We start from the raw sequence: 12,695 nt of genomic DNA, 5'->3' as shown, positions 1-12,695 counted from the left end.
TATCCTGGGTCTTCACGAGTGTGAGGTGCCCCTGCAGGCATCCTGCATATCTTATTTTCTGATATTTGTAGTACTTGTCATCCTAAGATGACTAGTATCACTCAGCTTGTTCTTTGTTGTGCTCCGGGTTTCGTCCCTACCATTAAGATCAAAAAAAACAATTTACGCCACAATTGGAAAAAGAAAAAAAAAACTTCAATCATGAATTTCATCTTTCTCAATCCATTCTGCTTGGGAAATCATAATTTCATACTGAATTTTTTTTTTAAACTCGTTGTTTATTGAGATTCAAATCCTATTACTATTCCTTTTTATCACTACAATCTAGAAAATAGAAACTTTATCCAGCGAAAAAAAGAATAAAACAATGCGTCTTTTGGGAGTGAAAATTCTGGAAGAAAGGAAGAAAATATGAGTTCCTCCCCCTCACCCCGTTCTGCAAGTGGCGATGGGGAGGCGAGGCCCAGATTCTTCGACCACAAAGCAAAAAAGTTGTGTTGGGCCAAAGCTGACACTGTACCAGGTCGACACCCTGAGCGCTGGCGCAGAGACGCCGCCGGCAACGTTGTCTGTAAGCGCTTGTGCAACTGCAATGGCTGCCTTTGCTTCCAGTACGATCACATCATTCCTTTTTCCAAAGGTTCTACTTCCCATCCCCATCTCCAAGTTCCTTTTACATAGCCCTAAAAATTGGGTCTTTCTAGATTTTATTTGGGGGTAAATTTGATTGATAAACTGGCATTCAGATTACTCTAAGAATTTCGAGAATTTCTTTTCGATTTTGTGGTGTTGTTGATTTGATCTCATGAAATTATGTTCTGTTTTCATGGTATTAATTTGGGTAGATTACTGTGGGAATTGTTTTTGGGTCTGACATTGACATTGTTGTGGTTGTATCTGATTGTTGTTTAGGAGGTGAATCTATAGCTGAAAATTGTCAAATTCTTCAAACAAGGGTTAACAACTACAAGTCTGATAAAGATGGTTTAAATGAAACTCAGTTGAAAGGTTACTCCTGTGACCTCAATTTCACTGGTATCTATTCTTCCCTCTTTCTTCTTTCTTTTTACCATGTTTTATTATTTTCTGCTCTGCGGTCTTTAGCATTCTGCTTGGTGCAACTTACGACTTGCATAATGTGAAAGAACCACTTGAACCAAAAGCTTTTATTATAATCTGGTTATTGTCACATTATGTTTTACTTGCATACTTTCATACTATGTCGATTTCTGCCCTTTCTTTTAATTCTTTTGATTTTGGTTTTTATGTATTTTGGGGACTCACACTCATATACTAGCAAACTAAAATTAAACAGTCTAAGATATAGTCGTTGTCAAGTTAATCTTAAATGGGCAGTTATAGAAGAAATATGTGCCTTCGCCAGATGGTGTGTGGCATGATTTCAGTTTTGGTTTTATCAATAAAAAGAGGCGTATCTAGATATTTATAGGAAATTCTTTTGAAAATTTAGATGTCAGTCATCTTATTTTGAAGATTATATTTCAATTGAAACTCATTGATTTTGACAGTTGGATGCTTCTCGGGGAACGTGGTGTTGATTCTACAGTAACGTAATATTTTAGAAATGATTTTATTTTCATCTGTTGGCAATTAAAGATTGATCTTTTTTTTTTTAAATAACTTGAAGGCCGCAAACACAGACCTTTTGTGATTACATTGCTTACCTTTAATATACAAACTGGGCAATTTCGGTTGTGGTTGTAGTTGTGAGGTTAGATGCTCTCTGACCAAGAAATTATTTCTTTCATAAGGCTATCAGTCATCCATTTAGTAGCCAGCCATGTGTTCTTTACTTCTCACCCCTTTTATGGGCACTCTAATGAAACTAACCACGTAGTATCAAAAATTAAGAGTCCTGGAGTTCTATATGTCTTTGTTACCTATCTTCTCTGCATCTATGAGAAATTCTGGTCTCGCTTGCATAATTTCTTTTTGAGCCATGGATTGTGAAGGTTAATTAGAATATAATTCAAGAATGGTGTGTAGTTGTGTCGCTCTGTCCTTTCCATTGTTTCAATCTGTGACTGAGAATGACCGAATACTTATTCCTGACATTATTCAAAATAATAGGTTGGACCTGTCTGATTTCGTATAAATCATATTAGTTCTGGCATTTCATTGTCATCTATGTCTGTTGCAGATCAACAAGTGCATCCTAAATTGTAATATGATTACAAAGTCATACTATTGAACAGAAGACATCCTTGATTAGACATCTATTCACGTTTAAGCTAGATTTCAACGTTCCATTTGTACAATCCATAGAGGCCACAGCCGGCCTTACCCTTGTTGCAATCTGAATGTTTACCATTTCATTGCTATGTATCTGTAATTTCTCATCTTCAACCTCTAATTTTTCATAAATTTTCAGAAAAGGAGCTTGACATAATTGAAATGGCAGTTTATGGGGATGTGATTCGACCTGGAAACCAGTGTCGATGCAGGAGTGTTGCTGAAATGCTTGGCAACTTCAAGCCAAAAGACAATGCACCTGCTTGCAAATTGCCATAATCAGTATATCATCAAGGAGGATCAAAATGCTACGAATGTTTTCCATTGTTGAGTCATACAGATGATAGGAATTGACTAAAATTGAATAATTTGAACATTCATTTTATGGTGTAAAGCATATTAGTTCCCCTCAGAAAGTATACAAAATGGTTCCATATCCAACAGTGGGACACATTATATTAATTCAGTCAGAGCAATAAATTGAGCGCCGGTTGGAAGAGGGAACTAGTATTAGTCTTGATTTGATGACACAACCGTCGGTTATGGGCTGCTTTGCCTCTGATTTAGGGATTTAGAAGAGGCAATAGGGTAAAAAGTCAATGTTTATGCCTTGTACTTCATGTTAGTCCTATACTTTGAATTTGCATTTCATCCTTGTACTTGACACAATATGTTATTTAGGTCCCTTTGTTTCAGTTTTAATATATTTGAATCAATATTTCTTCAGAGTTAATAAAGTAAAGTAAGATAAGTATGTGAACATATAAATGTTTGCTTTGAGGTGTAAATGATGAGTATGATTACTGATGGGTTAAAATATGTAGATTTTTTTAAAGCTCCAAATTGAGGTGGTTTTATGGTCATATGTTTTTATGTTACAAAAATACGATCATTTTTATAATTATTATTTACACATTAAATTAAATATAGGGTAAAGTATAAAGATAAATTATATGGTTTAATTTTTTTTGGAAACACAGTCTTGTGATTTAAAAATTTATAAATAAAAACCTATGATTTGCGCAGATTGCAAACTCAAATATTCTATGGAAAAAATAAAATTGTCGTAGCTATTTACATGAAAAAGAAGTGATTTGAAGCAATAAAAATGACAAATTTTACAAATTATTTCATTTATAAGATCTGATTTTGAAAATTATTTAATTTAAGAGTATTTTAATTGAAAAATAGACTCGCGTATTATTTAACTACAAATTCATAAATCATAGATTTTTGTTTACAAGTTTTTAAATCATGGGACTATGTTTACAAATCGGACAAACTAGACAAAATTATATGTATTTATTTTTTTTATTTACCCTTAAATATAATTTTACATTTTTGTATTCTCAAAACCAAGCAGTAATATTATATATATCTTTTTTTATATAATTTATTCATATATTTTTTGAGGTTGACTCTCTTTAAAAGATTTCTTCATACATGATTCAAACTCAAAATATCCAACTTAAACCATCTAAAACTTTTAAATACTCAAACCAACATTAACTGATATAACATTATTTGTTTTACTTTCAAACCAAACAAACATAATGAATATAATTAAATCATTATTTTACCATATCTTATTTCTATATACAATATAGTCTATCAGGTCATTCATTGTATCTTATGATAGTTTAATGAGAAGATACATGTACTAATGTACATAACATGTGAGAAAATTGTACTTAAATAGAAGTATAGGATCTAAATTAACAAATTATGTAAAGTAAAAGCAATAAATCTGATATTTTGCCAGGAAATGGGGAGGCATCAACAACATAGAGCTAAGTGGGAGTAATATTAGAAGACACGTGTCATTTAGATGTTGGATGCTTAAATAACATGTTTAAATGAAAAGGGACATGTTATTTGGGTACAACCCAACCCAACCCATTAATTGCTTCTCATGAATCACAAATAAAATGTGGAAACTCTAATATAGTCCTTTGACTTTAAGGCTCTTCAAAGTCCAATCTTTCAACTCGTATTATAAGTTATAATTCCTCTTTTTTTTAGGGTAAATAATTATAAGGTTCTTACGTTTTTACTTAACACGTTAGTAAGTCCATTATGTTATTATAAGGTCCTTAAGTTTTATCGTAATCAATTTTTTAATCCTTCCATCTGTTTTTGTAAATGAAAGTCCAAATTTGCCCCTAGTTATATACATTAAAAAATTAATCTTTTAGTTTTGTAAAAAAAAAAAGTAATATCATATACATTATCCCTACATATAATATATTTAACTTGTTTATATTAATGTTCTTGTTATTTGTATTTTTTATTTGTTCTTTCTCCATTCAACTTTTTTTACTACTATAAAGGGATAAGAAATACTATTTTTATGAAATTAAGAGGGTAAATAGGATCATAAGTGGTGAGAAATACCACTTTTATGGAGTTAAGGGGGTAAATAGGATATTCGATGAGTTGAGAAGGGGTAAAATGACAAATTTGGACAAGTTAAGGGGGTGAGAAATACCATTTTTATGGAGTTTAGGGGGTTAAAGGGTTGTCCCATAAGATGAGGGGGTTAAATGAACAAAACGGACAACTTTAAAGGGCTGGGTATGCATTAGGCCTTTATTAATTTCATTTGTGTTGTTGTATTATACAACTTATAGTATCGTGCTCATTAGATTAACATCTTTTTCATCCCAAGTGAAAAATTGTAATAAATTTTTGATTTTCTTACATTAATTTTAGGGTAATTAATTTATTAGTCCCTGTATTTTCAAAAACACATGGTAAGGTCCCTAACTTTTTTCTCAGTGAACTGTTTAGTCCTTCCGTCTGTTTGTTAGATTTTTTTACCGTTTATGACTTCAGAAATGACGAAATTACCCTTTACTATTTACCTTCAAACTTCAGAAGAGGAAATCCAATTTAGAAGAAGAAGCTATTTGTATGGAGAATAAGAAAAAGAACCGATACAATGCTTACGAATTTGAACGATTAAGAAGAAAATCAAGAAAAAGAACATTCAAAATTGATTTCAGATGCATTAGAGTTTAAAGGAAAGGAAAATAAAGGAAAAGAAGAACGCAAATCCAAATTGACTAACAGAATCTTCATGAGAGTCTAACGGCAGGGACTAAACAGTTCACTGAGAAAAACGTTAGGGACTAAACAGTTCACTGAGAAAAACGTTAGGGACTTTACCATGTGTTTTTGAAAATATAGGGACTAAACAGTGTGTTTTATCAAAATATAGGGACTAATAAATTAATTACCCTTAATTTTATGTGTACTTTTATAAAAATAAGAAAATAGACATTGTTGAGTTTCAAATTCAATCACAATTTTTTTTTAGAAAAGAAAGCCCATTGCAATTCCTCTACTAAATAACCAATTAAGCATTAGATTAGTTAATTAACCTTAAGGAGATGGAGTTGCATAATTGGAAAGTTATCTTTGTTAATTTTTAGGCTTATTATTTGTCTCTTAAATTTATTTGGAAAGTTTGATTGATCCCATGAACTTTTAAAATGTTTCGATAGCTCCCTTAACTTGAGCCACATCCAAAAGAAATGTTTACTTTCATTGGCTAGCATTGATAAAATGTCGAAGGTATTCTTCCAGCATATTATTAAATTGTTCTTTTTACCCATCTGTTTGAGGGGGTACCTTGTAGACATGGAAACTTCTGACCCCAATAATCCGAATAATTTTTCCCAGAAGTTTCTCACAAATCGTCCATCTCCATCATTGCCGATGCTCGTTGGATGCCCTAATATTTCACCACATCCTTAAAGAAGGACTCATTAGTTGTTTCGACAGTTGAATACTTTAGCATCGGAATGAAAGTCTCATACTTGGAAAGCATGTCAGAAGTTAAATTCTCTATCTCAATTTTATCCAAACATTTTTTTAGAGGCTTAAATATGTTTAAAGATTGTCACGATGCTTTCCCAACTATCACTTTTCGCTCTGATACCAAATGTAATTGGGCCAACTCTTTGACACCATTTGGCTTTTACTTTTCCCTTTAGAGGCAAGCCAACTAATGACTATAACTCACAATATCTACAATAGGCACATATATAGATTAGACACATGTCGTATATCAGGATAATAAGGTACAAGCATCAACATACGTAACATAACAACAAACCATAACATTCACAAATAGGAACAAACAACACATAAGGGACATGAAACACGAATAATTTGTGGATGATCTTATTAATATGAACAACAATAATACATCCATAAGCCTCATCAGTAGTAATAGAGGGGTCACTACTAAAGATGAAAAGAACATAGGTCGTCCTAGACGACTAGTCACTCCTCCTATAGTGTTTCTTATACCAACTCGAGACCCACGACCAACGACAATTACAATGTTCCATTCACCACTCATCACAATTACATGCTCACTCCCCTTCATTACATGGTAACTCTCCCCTATTATATATAGTGATCCAAACTCGTTACATTTGGTATGTTATTATAAAAATTGTCCCCCTTACACCGAGCTAGATTGAGTTGGTGTGATGTGGACACTTATATTTTTGAATTTTTTTATTTAATTAAATAATTATGTTTTATTAATTAATTTAATATTTTAAATTGTTAAAGAATTATCTTTTGAATAACTCTTCAAAAGTATTTTTGAATGGGTCTTAACCAACATTATTTTTTTACAGAGAATATCTTCCGCTAATCAAACTTCTGTAAACATTTTTTTCTTCCGTATTTGAAACCGAGTGTTGAATAGAAAATATATACTTTCAATCTCGAAAATATTAAGCAGTTTTTCTTCTCTCTGAGTGTGGTTATTGAACGATTTTGTATCGTGCAATTTTGAAACGTAATTACAACGTGAATGAGATGTTTTATCTTGGAGGCAATCGGTTGATAGTTTGCTTATACATTTTAGAGGCAGTTCTAGGAACGTCTTAAAGCGCACGACCTCATTCGTGACTTACCCCAAATTTTTTATTGGTAATTACGTTCCTTTATTTATTATGAAACAATAATTTTAAGACATTTCTTACTGCCATGACTACCGTCTAGACTACTGGGATGACTAATATCAACAACACATTTCGGTTTGGGGGGCTCCCTTCCGAAGATGGAAATAAAAAATGATGTTTTATCTTACTACAAAAAGAGTTTCTGTTCTCGGTTCTGAAAAACCCGTTCTTACTGAAACTGCCATTGAGGTTGAGAAGCATGTTGTTGATAAGTGGACAAAGATTGATTTTCTCTATAATTACATCTTGAATGGTATGACTCGTGACTTATATGTTTACTACAATGCTATGAACAAACTTGTCAAGGATATTTGGGATGTGTTGCGGAGGAAGTGTGATATAAGGAGGCTAACACAAAGAAATGTGATTTTAGTTGTCTACCTAAAATTCCAAAGGACCGACGACAAACTCGTGGACGCACAACTCATGAATTCCAGAAAAATTCTAACAAGATCATCTCAGAACGTATTCTGTTGATGAACAATTTCAAGTTGATGTTACTATTGACAAGTAACGATATTCCTAAAAGGATTTTTAGAATGTTCTCAAGCGTAAAACTAAAGAGTTTTTGCTGGAAAGTTTGACCATCCATCTTCGTATTGAGGAGAAACTCAAAAGATGGACCAGAAAGTACAAGTGCTTGTTGTCTCAAACAACACTAATAGAACAACAGATGTTCAAGAACTTAAATTAGAAAAGTTTTAAAAATCAGAACCGCACGAATCAGATCGCAACACTCAGACCAATCAAAATTAGAACCCTCAGATGAACCAAAACAGACCATAACAACATCTATGTAAGAGTGATACTTTATTTCTCTGCTTCAATAGCGGAAAACCAAGTCATATGACATGAAAGTGTCAAAATAGGTCAACCACTACTTCTAGTGTAACTTAACCGGAGAACTATTTTTGGTAACAATGCTAAATGAGATCAATCTTATAAATGGATCAGAATGGTGGAGGGTAGACACTAGCGCATCTCGCCATTTCTGCTATGATCGAGCTCGGTTCAAAACATATACTGTTGTGATCTAGGATAGGACATTGTTGTTGGGTGATTCCTGCACTACCATTGTTGTTGGAATTAGTATATTGAAATTGAACTTCATTTCTGAGAAAACAGTGACTTTGAAGAATGTGATGCACACTCCATACATGAGGAAGAATCTAGTACCAGACCATCTTCCCAATAAGACGGGGTTCACTTAGGTTATATGTGTCGATTTGCTTACTTTAATTAAGAATGAAATATTTGTCGTAATGCCTTGAATCAGTATAAAACACTACGACAGGAAGCAACATGGGTACATCTTGTTTCCTATTCGGATTAGTATTGGCTTTCGGTTTTCTACTTGGAAGAGACATCGTGGGGACATCGTGGGTTCCAAGTCGGTTTATGTTAGATTGAGTACTATAAATATTCTATTATGTAAACCTAATTTGTAATCTGATTTTCCGCCTCCTTAATAAAAGCTACTCCCTTTCTGTCCGTGGACTAGCCAACACAACATTGGTGAACCATGTAAATCTGTGTTTCAATTCTCGTTTATTTATCTTTCGATAAATCCGCACAACAATATTTTTAGGAAAACAAGAGAGCCACGAGGGGCGTTGGGGATGGTGGGGGAGCGGCAGATCGTTGGTGATCGGAGGGAGAGGTTAAGGTCGGACGGCGGTCCGGGTATGGAGGTGGCGGTGCGGGCATCCCGTCCGGCGGAGGAGACGCAGATCTCCTCGTCATAGGCGATTGGTTCGGATCTGTTAGGAGGAGAGGAGAGTGTTGTGCGGTGCTATTCTGCTGCAGTTTCCAGTGGAGGGAATACTGTGGTAGCGGAATCTAATAGTGTGAGGCCGGAGGGGGCGCCGGCTAAGGTGGATCTGGTGGTGGGCTCTAGTTTGATGGCGGCAGATGTGGCTGTTCCGCCTAGAGCCGCGCCGGCCATTTTCTCTGGCAGCGGTTCTGGCTTTGTTGCTGGATCCGGTTTTAAGGATGGGGATGGGTTATCCAGCCATGCAGTTTTGAATTCACATAACGGGCAGAAAGCGTCTGTGGTGATCCTGCGGAAGAATTGAACTCATCAATTGAAATTAGGAGTAAGGAAATAATGATGAATGAGGTTCAAGGAGGTACATCTCCGGGGAATAAGAAAATGAATTGGAAAGATACTGTGTTGGGCATCGTGGAGGAGGATAATTCCCTGATAGAAGGGATGGAAGAGGAAGACTGGGAGGAGTTTTTATCTGACTCAGATGTGGAAGACGAGGAACATGAGGATCCTTTATGCCCTGTTATTCGTCTGTCCTCGGCTGAAAAACGATCCCTTCGATCTAAATGGAAATTGTCCTTAATTGTAACAGTCCTAGGGAAAAAATTGGATTTAGTTATTTTGCTCAGAGAATCCGAGCTCAGTGGGCCAAGAAAGGGAAAATCAGTATCACTGATTTAGAGAATGATTACTATGTAATTAAGTTTACACAAGCTGAGGATTACGAAGCAGTCATTAATGGGGGTCCCTACATTATTTCCAATCATGTTCTTGCGTTAAGACCTTGGGTTCCTAACTTTAATCCTAGGGACTGTTCGGTCAATAGGATTTTGACTTGGGTTAGATTCCCAGGTCTACCGATTGAATATTACAATGAGATATTTCTAAAAAAAATTGTTGGGCTTGTTGGGAAAGTCCACCATGTGGATAAAACAACTATTGGAGCCGAAAGAGACAAATTTGCTAGAGTATGTATTGATATCGACCTAGCAAAACCACTTTTGTCTAAATTCTGTCTTCAACATACAGTCTACTATATTGAGTATGAAGGGATTCATAATATCTGTTATGAATGCGGGATGTTTGGTCATACTTATGAGGGATGCCCTAAAAGAAAGATGGTGACTATGGAGTTAGGAGAAACTGTTAAGGCTAGGGAGGAGGATATCCATAAGGATGTGAGGAATTTCGGTCCTTGGATGGTGGCTAAGCGATCTGGGAGACGAAGGACTCGAGCTCCGGTGGCCCAAAATCTCCCTCCGGACATTAGTAATGAGTAGATCCGGATCCAGAATGATTATGGGAAGAAGGAAATTTCCATCCCTAAGGTAAGTGGGGCTACTGACATCCCTTTGAAGGTATGTTCTGGATCTCGCTTTCGGGTTCTTCCGGTGGATGGTGAGCAAGACCCAGGTCCTACTGTTGATCTTTCAGAGTTGGAAATGCCAGATTTAGAACCTGCTGATCCTATAGAGAAGAATGTGGAGACTGGCAACCCTTTGTTTGAGTTTAAAGATGAGTCCCAGATCTGTCCTCAGGTTCAAATTCTTCAAGGTTCAGAGTCAAATAAAGAGGTTAGTTTTTCTAAACTCAATATTGAGGCTAGAAATGGGAAAACCATGAAGGTCAATAAGATGAATATGAAGAAACTTAAGGCTAGTCACAAGACTAGCCAAACCTCTTTTGGGTTCATAGAGAAAAGGGGGGTTGGTGGTACCTCTGCTAGGCTCGTAGGAGCCCCTAATAAATATCTGGTCTAGATTGTTTGGGCCTGTGTTTTGCGTTCCTCTTGTGATGGATTTGTTTGTTTGGAATGTTAGAGGAGCGGTAAGCAAGGCGACCCGCATCCATGTTAAGGATTTGATTAAACAGTTTAACCCTTCATGTTTTGCTCTTTTGGAAACAAAGATCAGTGGAGCTAAAGCTGATGATGTGGTGAAGTTATTTAGAAGTTGGAAGTGTGTCAGGTCTGAGGCTTGTGGCCGGGCTGGTGGTATTTGGCTTTTTTGGAAGCCTAATCTGGTTTAGTTGGATATCGTTAAAATGGATAGACAATTTATTCATAGTAAAGTGACCTACCCTGGGAATAAACCCCTCTTTATTGCTTTTGTGTATGCGGATCCAATTCTGGTAAACCGTAAGCGTCTTTGGGAAGCCTTATCTTCTTTCAGTACGAATATGGTGGATGCCTGGTTTGTTGCCGGTGATTTCAATGATATTGCAGTTATGAGTGATCAGAGAGGGGGTGGGAATCACTATATCAATAGATGTCTTAATCACAAGAAAGACATGGATGGGTGTGGTTTAACTAATATTGGTGCTGCGGGGCATAAGTTTACCTGGAAGCGTAATAGTACCTTTGTTCTGTTGGACAAAGTCTATGCTAATATTGTGGCTCAGAGCTCTTATCCGGAGGCGACCATGTTAAACCTCCCCTTCTGTCATTCAGATCATTGCCCCATCCTTTTCAGGTTGGTGAGAGCTCCTCGGCCGAGAGGGGAGAGACCCTTTAGGTATCTGATGGCGTGGGAATCTCATCCTGATTTTAAGAACTTTGTGCATGATAATTGAAAACCTCATTCTGATGTCTTATTGGCTGCGGAGGGTTTTAGAACCAATGTGGTGAGCTGGAATAAGAACACTTTTGGCCATATTATTAGAAGGCAGAAGATTCTGAGAAGAATGGAAGGTATCCAACGTAGCTTGGAGAACAGGTTTGATCATAGTCTGAGCTGTCTTCTTAGATCCCTCCAGAATGAGTTGGAAGCTGTGCTGAAGCAGGAGGAGTTACTTTGGTTTCCGAAATCAAGGAAAACTTGGATCAAGGATGGAGACCTCAATACAAGGTACTTCCATCTTTCTACGGTTCTCAGAAGACAAAGGAATCGGATTGATGCTATTAAGGATACAAATGGTAACTGGGTTTATGAGGCCTGGAAAAAGCTTATGATCGGATCAACTGGACCTTTCTTCTGGATATTTTGGAGAAAGCTGGGATTCCTGACAAGTGGAGAAAGTTAATTGAGGTTTGTATTTCTTCTCCTGTCTTTCAAGTTCTAATTAATGGGGATATGACTGAGGAGTTTACTCTTTCCCGGGGTATCCATCAAGGGGATCCCATGAGCCCGTTCTTATTTGTTATAGCCATGGAAAGGCTCACTCATCTGATCCAAGATGTTGTTAGCTTTGGAAGACTTAATCTGGTCTCCATGAACAGATTCTGCCCTTCGATCACTCATCTGTTCTTTGCTGATGATGTGATGATCTTTGTGGATGGAAGTGAGGAGCAAATTGGTGTGATTATGGATATCCTTTCTAACTTTTGTTCTGCTTCCGGTCAAAAGCTTAACATCCAGAAATCTAGGATGTTGTGCTCGAAAAACATGAACCAAAGTGTCTGTAAGAAGTTGAGTGAGATTTCAGGTATCCCTCTGACCAAGGCTTTTGGCAATTATCTTGGGGTTTCTCTCCACAGTGATAGGGTTTCAAAGGCTTCGTTTAAAGAGATCTTTGATAAAACTAATAAAAAGTGTGCTAATTGGAAAGCTAAGTCCCTTTCTTTGGCGGGTCGGCTTACTTTGATCCAATCTGTGAATAGTGCTGCTCCTAATCATTTAATGCAGGCTTGTAAGCTGCCGGAACCTGTTCTTAATGGCCTTGATAAGATCAATCGTCGTTTCCTGTGGGGA

At 36.2% G+C, this 12,695-nt stretch overlaps 1 protein-coding gene across 1 annotated transcript; it reads left to right on the top strand.

The window, feature by feature from the left end:
* Positions 1–254: 254 nt before the first annotated feature.
* On the top strand, positions 255–2,979 carry LOC136232592 (uncharacterized). The gene is made up of 3 exons (XM_066021826.1): positions 255–640; positions 913–1,035; positions 2,393–2,979. Exons 1-3 carry the CDS (start codon positions 412–414, stop codon positions 2,530–2,532), a joined length of 492 nt encoding a protein of 163 aa, XP_065877898.1. The 5' UTR covers positions 255–411; the 3' UTR covers positions 2,533–2,979.
* Positions 2,980–12,695: the final 9,716 nt, after the last annotated feature.

This window comes from Euphorbia lathyris, chromosome 1 (assembly GCF_963576675.1).
Source record: "Euphorbia lathyris chromosome 1, ddEupLath1.1, whole genome shotgun sequence".
NCBI lineage: Eukaryota > Viridiplantae > Streptophyta > Magnoliopsida > Malpighiales > Euphorbiaceae > Euphorbia > Euphorbia lathyris.
Note: the sequence above shows the minus strand (reverse complement) of the source record. Positions and strands in the feature narration are given on the sequence as shown.

Bases quoted from the DNA above. Each gene is read 5' to 3' on its own strand.
- LOC136232592 (XM_066021826.1), top strand. From the start codon at position 412: ATGAGTTCCTCCCCCTCACCCCGTTCTGCAAGTGGCGATGGGGAGGCG. The intron at 641-912 runs GTTCTACTTCCC...ATTGTTGTTTAG, and splicing joins CATCATTCCTTTTTCCAAAG to GAGGTGAATCTATAGCTGAA. The intron at 1,036-2,392 runs GTATCTATTCTT...ATAAATTTTCAG, and splicing joins CTGTGACCTCAATTTCACTG to AAAAGGAGCTTGACATAATT.